Source organism: Caretta caretta, chromosome 2 (assembly GCF_965140235.1).
Source record: "Caretta caretta isolate rCarCar2 chromosome 2, rCarCar1.hap1, whole genome shotgun sequence".
Taxonomy (NCBI): Eukaryota; Metazoa; Chordata; order Testudines; family Cheloniidae; genus Caretta; species Caretta caretta.
Window position 1 is genome coordinate 101,170,875 of NC_134207.1, and position 15,304 is coordinate 101,186,178.

A 15,304-nucleotide genomic window follows, 5' to 3' on the forward strand; every position below is an offset into this window, starting at 1 on the left:
GTGCCATAATATATGGATTTGCCTGTCCAAGCTCCATTTTACATACTGAAGTACCTTGTACAGGTCAATCAGTGTTTTTGTGCAACACACTATAGTGATAAGTTTGAGGCCACTTTGGAAATTTAGACTGAATCATTCCAAGAGCTTGATAATTTTCTGCAGATCAAGAGCACAGGTATCTCACATCAGGTATATTTGGTTAGGGGATACGGAAAAGGAGAGTGCTGCCACCATAGAATTATCTACAGAGCTGATGAGAGTAGGGGACAGAGGGAACAATTGTACTGGGCCCTGAGCTCAGGGGAGCCCCCAAAGTCTCTGTAACATCTGTGTAAATAAAGTGAAATTGGAGAGGGGCGGGACCCAAGCGAAAACGATATACTGGGGCCCCAAATTTCTGTCAAGGGGTGAGCTCGCTGCTACTATGTGGAATCCCCTGTCTGGATGCTCCATGGACATGGAATTCCCATAGGAGATTTTCCATGCTGGAAGGGGAGGGATAGGAGCTCTTGTTTGTGGCATTCTTCTCTCCATAGACAGTGGATATCCCAGAAAGTATCTCACTTATATTAATGCTATCAACGCAACTTTAATTCAGGCTCTGTACTTCTCCTGAGCGGAATGTTTTGCACAGGTACTAATGTAGATAGCTACCAGGGGTAAAAGGAGCCAGAAAAGCAGCCTGGAGGGTCTGTCCCCTCAGGACTAGGCTAGACTTCTCTGAATACTGTGGGTCTCAGTGGAGTTGGGAGACAGCACTTCCTCTCATCCTTTGAGGATCCTAAATCCTCTTCCCGTTGGGAGAGTTTTAAGGAAACTCTGTTAGATTTCCCAAATGCAGTGTCCTGACTCTTCTAAAGCCTTCTCCTTGTTATTTCTGTGGGTGGGTACAGTTTTGTTCCAAATTAGTAAAGTGACTAATTTGTTTTTAAAGCTATTTTATAATTGCACAGGATCTGTCCAAGGTTAACGTTATTATTCCATCATGCCCTTCTCAATGGGTCTGATGGGATGAAACTGCCTACTATGCTAGTACTTACTGTGTAAAAATGCTACTGTGAAATGATAGATTATTTTTATAGACAATGAGGTAAAATTTTAGCTGGAATAAAAATACTAGAAAATGAGCATTTACACACTTTTTACAAGTAGTGAGCCTGCCAAATCTCTCTCTAATTGTTCCGGAGGTTTGGAATGAAGAAATATCATTAAAGATGAACAATATGAGTTCTACTGCAATTTCTGTAGTAATCCCCAGACTTGTTTTCTTTATGTCATGAAAGTTTTAGAAACATAAACAGTACTGAATTGCCACTGGTACTGAATAATATGGCTTTTATTGTTGCCTGGGCTCTTCAATATATTCAAGAAAATAATTTAATTCATTTTATTAAACATAAGGTTACTAAAGAAGACCATGATCAAGTCAGTTAAAATTTCTCACTATCCTTAATTTATTAGTAAATTCAATATATTTTATTTAAGCAGAATCATATATACTGTATATTAACTTTTCCAGGCAATCTTTACTCAGCACCGAAAGGCCAGATGTATGGGAATTGTAAAAAATCAGGATATGCATAAAAACTGTTCAAGTGCATAAAGCAGCCCCATCTGGAAGACATCTAACAGAAATGAAGTTGTACAAAACCATTCCATTGATAATAAAGCTAATTTTTATGGGTCTGACAAGTATGTAATTATGTTCAGTGGTGCTTTTCAGATTTTATCACAGTCAATAAACCGCAGTGGTAATTTCATTCCCATTTGACATATTTACATGGAAACATTTGATTGGAGGAATTAGTAACCCTGAAAGCCTTGATAGATATGTTTTAATGATCTGTGACCTCCGCAGTCCCTCATCTGTTTATTGTTGCAACAGGCGAGAAGTCGTTCCTGTGTGACCTTTGTGGCTTTGCCGGCGGGACGCGTCATGCCCTCACTAAGCATCGGCGGCAGCACACAGGTCGGTAAAGTTGTCTTTACCCTTTGGTATATTCTCTATAGCAAGGGAGTATCATTCAGACTGGGGAATAAAGCAAGTCAAATAGCACATTACAGCACAAAATAATATATTGGTTCATTGTTTGCTTTCCCTTTTTCATTTTTGTAAAATCTGTACGCCCAGGCTGTATATCAGATGCTATGAGTTTGAGTAATCTTCATTTTAATTTTAAAGCAAGATAAAATTGTAAAGATCAGGTGTCTTTTTTTTTAATTAATGCTAAGTACAGTAACGACTTTTTTTTAAAGGCCCAAATAGATTACACGCTGCCTGAAGCTTTTGCAAGAATCTGCCTGAGGATCCCTTGGTCCTATTCATTTAGATGAATCCATTATTTTGGACTGAGACATAGTTCAAAGCCAGTGTTGTTTCAGTTGCCCTTTTGCAGTTTTAAGATGGTTTGTAATTAATAGATGCAACTTAAAGAGGTACCACATGGCTTGCATGTAAAGCAGGATTTCTCTTTCAAACTGGTAAAGCTTTCATATCACCTGGTTATAAAAATTTAATATCAGATAAAATTAAATTGGGTCTCTGCTTCAGAAGACTTTAAAAAAAGTATAAGTTTTAAACATTTATTAAACCATTTTACCTTAATTGTGTTTTTTAGTAGTTCACTGTGTTTGATTATTCGAGTAGGTTTTGTTCAAACAGATGCAGAAGCATCACTGTTATATTTATATTAGTGACTTGCGTGAGGATAATAAAATATCATCAAGAAGAATAGTGTGTGTTTAAGTCACTATTGTCGAATGTACACTGGACAGAAATTGCTAACAAATGCATGGTTCTAATGGTTGCATTGTGAATTTTCCATGGATTTTGTATTGTGGGGATTTTGTATTGTGGCACTGTGTAGAATAATCCGATTCAGGACGTTCGCCGTCTTAGAGCAGAATTTCCCTGATAGCACTTACTCTGCTTTCCTGGGGATCCTGAAGCCATATACTCACAGCCATGATGTCAGATTATTCAACCAAGTCTGGATGGAGGGAAGTGCGATGTTCACACAAAGGTGGGGCTTTCAGAGATTGACTGCCAACATCATGAAGTAAATTTGTTATAAAGATAAATGTACAAGGCCACATTCTCTAGTCACAGCTATTCATTTTCACTGAAGTCAATGGGGTTGTCATTTCTGGGAATTAACTTCTGTGGTAGCAAAAAATTTACATATGTGAGAGGTACTCCCTCATTCATTTCCCACTTACTACAGGATGTTTATATATTTAAAGTATTTAAGATGATGCATTTAGAAAATTTTACACTGTATTCTGTCAATGTGTTACTGTGTCAGTGTATCTAAATTTTAGCAGGAGCATAGTAACTGCTGTAGTTAAAGTCATGTGCTTCCATTCTAACTCCCAATTCTCAATTCCTGATAACTTTCTAAAATGTTCTCTGAATGGGCTGGAATTTACAAAGCCTGATCTCTTCTTGAACATTTATATTATATAATCGCATAAGCAGAAACAATTCAGGAATTTTAGAAGAGGAAAGCTGGGGAAAAAACTGCATTACCATCCTTAACTTTGCCTCTTGTGTGAATGCAGATACTATTTCTCAAATAATGCAAGATAATAGCAACCATATTTTTGCAGCCTTTTCTATAGTTATGTAGTATCTTGCAGTATTGCGTAGTACTCTGCGTTTGTTGCACAGAGTTCATTAAATTCATTTATGTGAAATATGTAACAGCACTTCAGTAATAGAGCTAACATATAGACCACTTACAGACCAAGTATGCAGCTAAAGTTACAGCCCCGCAACCTGAAGCAAATACTCACCAACAACCACATACCACACAACAGAACCACTAACCCAGGAACTTATCCTTGCAACAAAGCCCGTTGCCAATTGTGCCCACATATCTATTCAGGGGACACCATCACAGGGCCTAATAACATCAGCCACACTATCAGAGGCTCGTTCACCTGCACATCCACCAATGTGATATATGCCATCATGTGCCAGCAATGCCCCTCTGCCATGTACATTGGTCAAACTGGACAGTCTCTACGTAAAAGAATAAATGGACACAAATCAGATGTCAAGAATTATAACATTCATAAACCAGTCGGAGAACACTTCAATCTCTCTGGTCACGCAATCACAGACATGAAGGTCGCTATCTTAAAACAAAAAAACTTCAAATCCAGACTCCAGCGAGAAACTGCTGAATTGGAATTCATTTGCAAATTGGATACTATTAATTTAGGCTTAAATAGAGACTGGGAGTGGCTAAGTCATTATGCAAGGTAGCCTGTTTCCTCTTGTTTTTTCCTACCCCCCCCCCCAGATGTTCTGGTTTAACTTGGATTTAAACTTGGAGAGTGGTCAGTTTAGATGAGCTATTACCAGCAGGAGAGTGAGTTTGTGTGTGTATGGGGGTGGGGGGGAAGTGAGAAAACCTGGATCTATGCAGGAAATAGCCCGACTTGATTATGTAAAGAGTTGTCACTTTGGATGGGCTAGCACCAGCAGGAGAGTGAATTTGTGTGGGGGGGTGGAAGGTGAGAAAACCTGGATTTGTGCTGGAAATGGCCCACCTGTTGATCACTTTAGATAAGCTATTACCAGCAGGACAGTGGGGTGGGAGGAGGTATTGTTTCATATTCTCTGTGTGTATATAAAGTCTGCTGCAGTTTCCACGGTATACATCTGATGAAGTGAGCTGTAGCTCACGAAAGCTCATGCTCAAATAAATTGGTTAGTCTCTAAGGTGCCACAAGTCCTCCTTTTCTTTTTGCGAATACAGACTAACACGGCTGTTCCTCTGAAACCCTTCATAGTTAGCTGTCTCATTTTCTTCATTATGCATTCTGCAAAATATGTAGTATCTGGGTGCTGATAAAATTATTGGTCAGAATAGAAAAGGTATTCTATCAAGTTCCTAAGTTAATGAAGATATATCTGACCAGTATAATACTGAAAGTATTGTATATAAAAACTTACAGAAAATATTTTACAAATTCTACACATATTCATCCCGAGCTACAGAAAAAAGGTATGTCATTATATACTATTTTTAGAGAAGTAAAATATGATCAAAAAATTAAAAACAGTGTCTCAGACCCTCAGAGGTAAATTTGTGTAGCTCTGTTGAAGTCACTGAACAAAGTTTAAGTCAATGGAGCTGCATCAGTTTAAGCCAGCTGAGGGTCTGGTCCTATAGACTATTGTATACACACAAGAGGAAGAGCTAGCGCTGTACATGCAACATAAACTTTTTAATTTATTGAGTTTTGAGTACTTAACCATGCAACCATAACCTTCTCTTAAGTTATTTGTAATAGATTTATTACATTATGATGGCTAAACACATTAGCCAAACTTTCCTACCATAGATGCCTAAAGGTAGGCACCTGAATCTTTCTTTAGGGAACTGAATAAAAATACCCTGATTTTCAGACATCTTGACCATTAGCAGTTTTCAGTGATTTCAGGGAGAGTTTTAGGTACGCAACTTCGCCGAAAATCAGGCCATTTGTATTGTGTCCTAATATATATTTAGATGCCTAAAGTTAGGTTGAAAATATTGGCCATTATAAACAGGTTTGGTCCCAGTGAAACACTTTAAATGCAATTTATTTGCTGGATGGCATCTGCCCTCCTCATGCCACCCTGGTGGAGACTTCCTTGGTATGATCTCAGGCATTGGAGGTTATAGATCATGAAGCTTGCATCCAGCAGGCCTAAGTTTATATTTTATGTCAGGATTGGAGGCTCGTTATTACTTTGCTATTAACTTTATACTATACAGGACAGTATCTCAGAGACAGAAGGATCTATCTTCTGGGCATTTATCTGCCTCTGTGGGACAAACAATCGGAGATGATTCTTTAGCAGAAAAATTATCTGTGTCTTCTATTTGTTTCAAAGAAAATGGCCCAATATGCCTTTTGTTGGTGTTCTTTTACTTATGCAGATTCCACAATATTCTTGTCCATTGCACAGCTTTATCTCAGTGCTTAGCCACATGCACCACTCTTTATATCTATATTTCCCTTGTGCATCCCTTTGACACCGTTTTCTCTGCACAGAGAATGCCCAAGAAAATTACAATATGTTTTGAAAGGGATTGGAATCAAAAATGGTCTAAATGGCGTAAATAATTCCCTGCCATTATACAAACTGTCTCGGAGGGTGACACAAAACATCTCCCTATCCAAGATTTATTTTTATCACCTGTCAGAGACCCTTGATTCAAGGGCAAAGGAGCAAATCCTCACATGTAGTTGAGGTGTCTTGACCACTTTAATAAGCTTCCCGTTCTCCCAGCCTCCAGGCATAAGGTGTCTTAGTATCCAGGAGGAATGTTCAGAATATCTGACAGATACCTGACACAGAGGAGGACTGGCTCTCGGACCTGAGAGCGCCTTACCACTTAGCCCTTCATTCTCTTGCTTCTGATGCTTCTTATTCTGTTCCTCCTCTTGGGAACAGAATTGGGCCGGACCGTGCACTTACACTGAGAAATACCAGGCTCTGTAAATAGTTCCATTTTCTTCATGGGAATTACTTGCAGCGGAAAGTACTACTCAACTTGAGTATAGGATTCTGGCCCTTTGTCACTCAGAGGGCAAAACATCTTCCTCAGAAGTCAGTTTGGCAAACAGAGGATGCTACCCATCACAGAATTGTTTATATTTTTAAAATGAGAACGAAAAGGGAATTAAAAAATATGTTCATGTTAAACAGGAAAGAAATATAATTAATCTCAAGAGGCAGTAAATGTATGCTTTCCACTTTCACTAGCATGGTGCATTGCCACACAGACCTGTTTGGCATAGATATGCTCAGTTGCACAGTACCACGCATGTCAGTACTGAGAGAGGGAAAAAATTCAACCCAGAAATGGTATCATTTTCTTACTAAAGAAGTCTGCAACCTCTGATTTGTTGGTTGACATCTCTATTCTATGGTAAAAAAAAGTATCTAGTTAGTAAGTATACTGCTTCTCTGTACAGTATGGTCTTTGAATGTAAAATGGACTATGGCTTTCACTGACTTTGACTTAATAAGGGGATGCCATGAGTCTCCCTGGTGATCCACCAAGAGCTTTTCCGGCAGTTCTACAGTGGATTAGCATACAAAGTTCTGTAATGTGCTTCATCAGCTACATAAAGACTAATGGCCTCATTTTTTGGAAGTGCTGAGCATCCCTGCTTCTGGCTTAAGGCAATGAGAACTACAGGTGCTCATTACCTCTGAAGTTCAAGCCATAGTCTTTTCCATTGTAAAGAGACCTTATTAGAATGATGCCTCTGTCCTTGTTGAACACTTATTGAACAAAGAAATACATTTTATGTGTTATCAGAAACTGGATCAAAAAGCCAAGTCAGTGTCTTTAAACAGCTTTTGCTGGCTGACACAAAGCAGGACACTGATTTAATGTGGTAAATAGAGCCCACCTCACTGGGTTGAAGTAATGTTTATGAAGTAATGTCAATGAGTTGGAGGAGAGGTTTCCATCCCACCAGTTGTCATGGATTCCCCCTGAGCCAATGCTGTTTACTCTCACTTTGTGCAATTGGGAGAATCTGTCCTCAAGGGAGACATGAAAGTGATATTACAACTTTTAGTGACAGCCTGCGTATAAAATTAGTTTCCATTAGGGCTGTCAAACAATTAAAAATAAGTCACAATTAATCGCAAGATATAAAAAAAATAGTCATGATTAATTGCAGTTTTAATTACACGATTAAACTTCTTATAAATATTTTTGGATGTTTGTCTACATTTTCCAAATATATTGATTTAAATTACAGCACAGAATATGAAGTGTACAGTGCTTACTTTGTATTATTATTTTTATTACAAATAGTTGAACTGTAAAAAGATAAACAAAAGAAATAGTATTTTTCAATTTACCTCATAAAAGTACTTTAGTGGAATCTATCATGAAAGTGCAACTTATAAATGTAGATTTTTAATTTTTTTTACATAACTGGATTCTAAAACAAAACAATATAAAACTTTAGAACTTACAAGTCAAAGCATGAAGGGGCATACGAATATTTAGCGTATCTGGCATGTAAATACTTTGCAACACCGGCTACAACAGTGCCATGTGAATGCCTGTTCTCACTTTCAGGTGACATTGTAAAAAAGAAGCGGACAGCGTTATCTCCCATAAATGTAAACAAACTTGTTTGTTTTAGGGATTGGCTGAACAAGAAATAGGACTGAGTGAACTATTTTTTTAATCTAGCTAATTTGTTTTGTGTTAATTGCATGCATTAACTGTGATTAATTGACATATGCTACTTTTGTAATTTCAGTAAAGTACACCACCGTAGTAGAGTAATTGGGGATGGTACCCTTATTGTTTATGGCAGCTCCTGAACTTATTGCAAAGCCTAAGCAGTTTGTGTTTTTGTTCAAATGTTTTCATGAATTTTTGAAGATGGTGACTTACACTTTTCACATAGATCACTGTTTGTATGATCAGTTCCATTTGCTCATTTCAATCTTGTACTTCTCAAGACATTTATAGGTCAATGTAATAAAGAAAGAAAATTTAATAATGTATGTATTTTTATCCAGTTGAGTGACTCACTTTGTGTTTCTATTTCTCATGTGAACTGCTCTTTGACTTCAATGTGCAGTTACATTACTTGGCATTGAATTAAATGTATAATGTATCCTCTTCCCACACCCAAGCTAAAAAAAAGAGGAATTCTATGTAAGGTATAGCACAGTAAGTATTGTGCTGTTTCATTAAATGGTTATTTTTCATTTCCATTTAAGTCATTAGGAGAGTGTGAAACTTAATTACAGCAGACTTTCAGTGATAGATAAGGGTTGAAATCTAGGTGTCTTAAACTTTCTCATACTGTGGACCATATTTTACAAGAAGGATTGTCTCATGGCCTTTTTCCTCTCTCATTCATGAACACACAGACCGTGCATCCCCATCACAATCACAGTTTGCAGTCAAATAACAGCTCTGTAGCAATTACTGCAATTTCTCTTTTGGAAAAATGTGTTAGGAAAGTATGTATGAAATTTTTGGATGTCTTTTATACAATAAGGGATGATTCTTGTTTTCTCAGTTCTTTGTATGTAACAGTGACCATCTACTAGTGGCAAATAGGCTGTCTCTGTTTCAAGCTGTTTTTGCAGGCCTTTGGACTCCTCTTCACAGTGAAAAGCCTGATCAATTGTAGAAGCGGCTGGAAATCAGGAACATGACTAGCAGACCATAGTTTGGGTTGTCCACTTGGTTCAAACATGATAATTTGATAACAGAACTTTAAAATATATGGTCTATAGTAATTATTTAGGGCTCTGTTTGCACGCGGAGCCCTAAATAATACGATAGGGATGAGACCTTTTCCACCTTGTTAACACTATGTGTGTTTTGTTAAAGGCGTTTCCATAATAGCATTTTAAAAGTTTTAAAGTTCATTCACCTCAAAGCTGGATCAGCAACAGCATATTCCCATACCCATAAGTACTGTGTGTAGTCTGTAAACAAAAAATAATTTAAGCATTCTTAATCAAGAATCATGCCCTTACTGTTTATTATTATTGTATTATTTTAGTAATGATTAAAATCATTTATATATTGTCATAAATTTACAGTGCAGTTTATGAGTGCAGAAAGGTATGCTCTGCATCCCAAAGTGCTTACAGTCAAAAGAGACACTGTATGAAGAACAGCTTGTATTTAGGAAAGGGAGCATTTGAACGTTATTTGTGAACAGAAGATGATAGGACAGAGGACACCTAGAGGATAAGAAGAAGAGGACTATTTTAGACGTAAACTAAGAGTGGGAGAAAGAATGGAGCAGACAAGGAAAGGGTTAGGAAAAGTGTAAGGAGTGGGAAGAGGAAATAAAAGCTGAGATTTAGGTGGGACAAGATCACATATAGAGGCTTGAAGATGAAGCCAATCAAGAAACATAAGGAAAACTGGCCAGAATTGCAGGATAGGAAGAGAACTTTGAATAGAATGAAATGAGGAGAGCTGAGCAGTGCGGAAAACCAGAGAGAAGGTTATTATAGGTGTGGTTGGTAGCACTGCATATTATTAAGGCTGCCTGACACTTCCCTTTATAAGACCCTGTTTTCAGTTGCTTATAAATTTGCCAAACTTTAGTCATTTAAGCTGAAATTTTCCATGTTGAGTGGCTTAAATGGCTAACTGATACTCAATTCAGAAGTAATTTGGACTCTGGCTAGCTGAAAAACTCATCTCTTTTCCTGTGTGACACATTGACAGTTGTGATTAGACAAAGTACTGGAGATTACAGGCCTTTGGTTCAAGGAAGAGAGGGCTAACAGAGATGTGTCCTTTTGACTTTCTCCCTTGATTTGATGGACCCTGTGTTTGATCACCTTTCAGGCTTTCCTGGGCAATCATCTCATTTGTCAGGCTTTTCTGGAGGTTGTAGTTATTAAAGCTAGAGGTGAGGGAGAGGAGAGTAGTTTCTTTGCATGGGCTGGGAAGCTTTCGAAGTATTTTGACCTGTTCAGTCTCCAAATATGTAGCCAAAACAAAAAGTTTCCCAAATTTCCTCTCACTATTTTTAAGCTAAAATTCTGTAAAACTTTCTAGTTGTCTTAGTAATGACAAAAAATGGTAAACTTTGTCTAAGGTGTAAGGGGCAAACCTCAAATCATCAAAATTCCCTCTTGCCCTAACAGTCTGAACAGGAAAATTTCTGATACAAAGTGATAAACCCATCCTCCATTGTAACTGTATGTGTAGCAGAGTGCTGAGTACTCTCTGTTGCGCATCACTCTGCACCATTTCTGCAGCAAATTGGAAACTGAGGCTGCCAGAGGTGTATAAGGATTATAACTGAAAACTCTGGTTGTGACTTCCGTGAATTTCAGGGGGTTGCTTAAATTTGCCATAAAATCCAGTGCTGCCTGTAGCTGGGCACGCCTTTCCTCCTGTCTTCTTGCCACAGACTCCAATAGTTGTGCATTCACAGAGCCATTTATTTGAGTTCCCTTCACCATCGCCACTACAGTACCTATGCAAGAGTCCATTTACAACATCCGCTGTGCTTCCGTCCCCCTTCTCAAAACCTGTCAGGAGCAGAGGTCTCTCTTCACTGAGGCCTCTGTGAGACTGGGCTCAGCAAGCCTGCTCCTCTTTCTCCCCTGGCACTTCCTTCCTTCGTTTCTTTGTCTGTCTGGACTGATTATCTAATTACCTCAGTTGGCTTTCTTCAGGGGAACTAACTGCTGTCTGAGGCTATGTCTACACTACAAAATTAGGTTGTAATTAGGTTATAGAAATTAGGTTGTAGAATTGTAGAAAGTATTTTTATACAGTCGATTGTGTGTGTCCCCACACAAATGCTCTCAGTGCATTTAGTCGGCATTAAGTCAGCGGAGTGCGTCCACAACCGTCGACTTCCGGAAAGTTACACTGTGGGTAGCTATCCCACAGTTCCCGGAGTCTCCGTTACCCATTTGAATTCTGGGTAGAAATCCCAATGCCTGCTGGGGCAAAAACATTGTTGCAGGTGGTTCTGGGTACATATCATCAGGCACCCCCTTCCCTCCCTCTCTCCATGAAAGCAATGGCAGACAATCATTTCGCGCCTTTTTTCCTGGGTTACCTATGCAGACGCCATACCATGGCAAGCATGGAGCCCGCTCAGCTCATAGTCACCATATGTCTCGTATGTCTCCTAGGTGCTGGCAGATGTGGTACTGCATTGCTATAAAGCAGCAGCTCATTGCCTTTTGGCAGCAAACAGTGCAGTATGACTGGTAGCCATCGTCGCCGTATTCCAGGGTGCTCTTTTAGCCGACCTCGGTGAGGTCGGTCAAGGGCGCTTGGGCAAACATGGGAGTGACTCAGCCAGGTCATTTCCCTTTTAAGTTTCGTCTCATGGCAATTCAGTCCTGTCGGCAGTCCTACTGCACCGTCTTCTAATGAGCAGCCAGGAGACGATGATGGCCAGCAGTCATACTGCACCGTCTGCTGCCAGCAAGATGTATAAAGATAGATGAAGTGGATCAAAACAAGAAATAGACCAGATTTGTTTTATAATCATTTTCTCCTCCCTTCCTCCCTCCCTCCGTGAAATCAACAGCCTGCTAAACCCAGGGTTTTGAGTTCTGTCCTTGAGGGGGCCATTCTGTTTCTCCTTGATGCAAAGCCACCCCCTTTGTTGATTTTAATTTCCTGTAGGCCAACCCTGTAAGCCATGTTATCAGTCACCCTTCCCTCCGTTAGAGCAACGGTGGACAATCGTTTCACGCCTTTTTTCAACGCAGACGCACCAGCACTGGGAACATGGAGCCCGCTCAGATCACCACGGCAATTATGAGCACTATAAACACCGCGCGCGTTATCCAGGAGGATATGCAGAACCATAACCTGCACGAAAAGCGAAACCAGGCAAGGAGGAGGCGACTGCAGCACGGTGACGAGAGTGATGAAGACATGGACATGGACTTCTCACAGAGTACGGGCCCCTGCAATGTGCACTTCATGGTGTCAATTGGGCAGGTTCATGGCGTGGAACGCCGATTCTGGGCCTAGGAAACAATCACAGAGTGGTGGGACCACATAGTGTTGCAGGTCTGGGACGATTCCCAGTGGCTGTGAAACTTTCACATGCATAAGGGCACTTTCATGGAACTTTTTGACTTGCTTTCCCCTGCTCTGAAGCACAAGAATACGAAGATGAGAGCAGCCCTCACAGTTGAGAAGCGAGTGGCGATAGCCCTGTGGAAGCTTGCAATGCTAGACAGCTACCGGTTAGTCGGGAATCAATTTGAAGTGGGCAAATCTAATGTGGGGGCTGCTGTGATGCAAGTAGCCAACGCAATCACTGAGCTGCTGTTATCAAGGGTAGAGACTCTGGGAAATGTGCAGGCCATAATGGATGGCTTTGCTGCAATGGGATTCCCTAACTGTGGTGGGGCGATAGATGAAACCCATATCCCTATTTTGGCACCGGAGCAAAGTACATAGTACAAGGTAGTGAGTACATAAACCGAAAGGGGTACTTTTCAATGGTGCTGCAAGCATTGGTGGATCACAAGGGATATTTCACCAACATCAACATGGGATGGCCGGGAAAGGTACATGACGCTCGCATCTTCAGGAACTCTGGTCTGTTTCAACAGCTGCAGCAAGGACTTACTTTCCAGAGCAGAAGATAACCACTGGGGATGTTGAAATGCCTATAGTTATCCTTGGGGACCCAGCCTACCCCTTAATGCCATGGCTTATGAAACCATACACAGGCACCCTGGACAGTAGTCAGGAGCTGTTCAACTATAGGCTGAGTAAGTGCAGAATGGTGGTAGAATGTGCATTTGGGCATTTAAAAAGCGCACTGGTGCAGTTTATTGACTCGCTTAGACCTCAGCGAAATCAATATTCCCATTGTTATTACTGCTTGCTGTGCGCGCCACAATATCTGTGCGAGTAAGGGGGAGACGTTTATGGCAGGATGGGGTTTATGGCAGCCTTATCGCCGCCTCTCAGGCTTTCCTTGAGTGGGTCCTGTGGGAGGGTACTCCCCGCCCACCCCTCACCCCTGGCCATCCGAACCTTGTTATTGGGCCCCGTGAGCCACCCCAGACCCCTCCCTTCTGCAACCAGAGCTGACTGTGCAAAGTGCAGCCAGTTCATTTCCGAACCACACCCAGGACACACCTATGCGAGTTTGTGCTCCATACCTTTCACTTCCTCACCCTCGTGTCCTGTCCCGACACAAAGTGGCGGGCTTTTCTACCACCTGTGGAGGGTGAGGAACCCCGGTGGGCCTGTATTCCACATTTGCTCCCTGGCCTGCCAGGGATATTAGTTGGCTCCTTCATGCAGCTGTGAGCACGGGCATGTACCTGCATGGTTTACCCCCTTCCTCAATACCTGCCCCTTCTGTGCCATGAGAGAGACCCTGGCAAACATTTATCTTGAGTATTCCAGGTTGCATCTCCTTTTCCGGCTCCTCCAGAGCCTTGTCCTCAGGGTCTGGCTGCACTCCCCTCCCCCCCCTTCATCTCCTGATATCCATGGCCCCACAAAGTTGCAAGACCCCCTCGTCAACCTCCTCCTGGTGCTAGCCAAAGTGTCCATCTGTAAAACCAGGAGGAGGATGCTGGATGGGGAGATGCTCTACAACTGTGGGACCATTTCTGTTCCTCCTTATGATCACGCATCCAGGCAAAGTTCCTCTAGGCTGCGTCCACTGGCTCCCTTCACAGCTTTGAGGAGCAGTGGCACAGTCCGGGGTTGTCTGTTTGATGTCTCCTTCCAGTTCCTTATTTGTGGCCCTCTGGCCTCACTCCTGTTCCTGTTCCTGTTTGTTTTTTTTTTGTATTAGTTGTCCCCCGAAATTATTTGAGCCCTGGGTTTAGTCACTCTTCCCCTGAGTCAGCTTGCGCCTGCCCACCCCGCAGGACCTCAGTAGGTGTTCATTCCCTGTATTCTGCCACAGCAAACAGGGAATTGTGCTGCAAAGTTTAGAGCTGTTGCGGAGGCATGAAGGACCGATTTGAAATGAAGTAAGCAGTATGGAAATAGTGGAAACTGACCTGGGGGTGTGTGAGAATGAGCATAGGCACTTGAGGGGAGCACAGTTTGGGAGTGAGAATATTAGATATCAGGAGGAGAGGGGAAACAGTTGTGGGGAGAGGGATGAGGATGGGACCAAGCAGTTAGGAGGGGAAGTGATTGTAGAAGAAGCAGAAGCAGTTGGACCAAGCATGGGGGGAATGGTTGGGAGATAGCAGCAGTACGTACTTCCTCCTTGGCCGTGGCTGTGGAAAAAGTAATTTGGGCTCCTTTTTGCCTCCCTATCACTTTAGGCTGGGATGTTATGGTTTTGGTTGAGACAAGCTTATCTATCAAGTGAACCGAAAAGTTTTCTTATTAACTTGGTTTCATACATAAATATTTTTCCCCTTGGTGCAGCCTCTAAAAGCTATTGAGAAAGTTAGGCAGTCAGTTTTTCCCAGTTCATTTGGCCTTTTGTTTTGTGTTGCTGTGATGTATTTTCTGTCAAGTGAAATTTACACAAACTGTACCTGACAGGAACACTTAGCCACAAGGATTTCCTAAGGAGAAACTTCCTCATGCGGTGGTGAGGATTATTCATTTTTCTTTTGGTCATGATGGAATTTCCAAACTCTACTAGCTAGAGTGGAACCTCACTGATCTGTCAGCCTCACTGGCTCTGCCTCAGCATTGCAGCAGAACTTTCCTGAGATGTGTTAAAGTGGACCTCAAACCAGAAAATCATTTTCAGTGCAGATTTGCTGGTTTCCAGTTTACAAAGGTGCAGTTTAATAAGGTTCAAATGTATATTA

General features: G+C 41.1%; 1 protein-coding gene across 2 annotated transcripts in view; it reads left to right on the top strand.

The window, feature by feature from the left end:
• The window catches only part of ZNF407 (zinc finger protein 407), a 460,779-nt gene that overhangs the window by 272,295 nt on the left and 173,180 nt on the right, over nucleotides 1-15,304 (top strand). For both annotated transcript variants that reach the window (XM_048840098.2, XM_048840096.2), the window contains exon 6: nucleotides 1,886-1,969. In XM_048840098.2, the coding sequence (XP_048696055.2) occupies nucleotides 1,886-1,969 (84 nt within the window). The remainder of the gene's footprint in view (nucleotides 1-1,885; nucleotides 1,970-15,304) is intronic.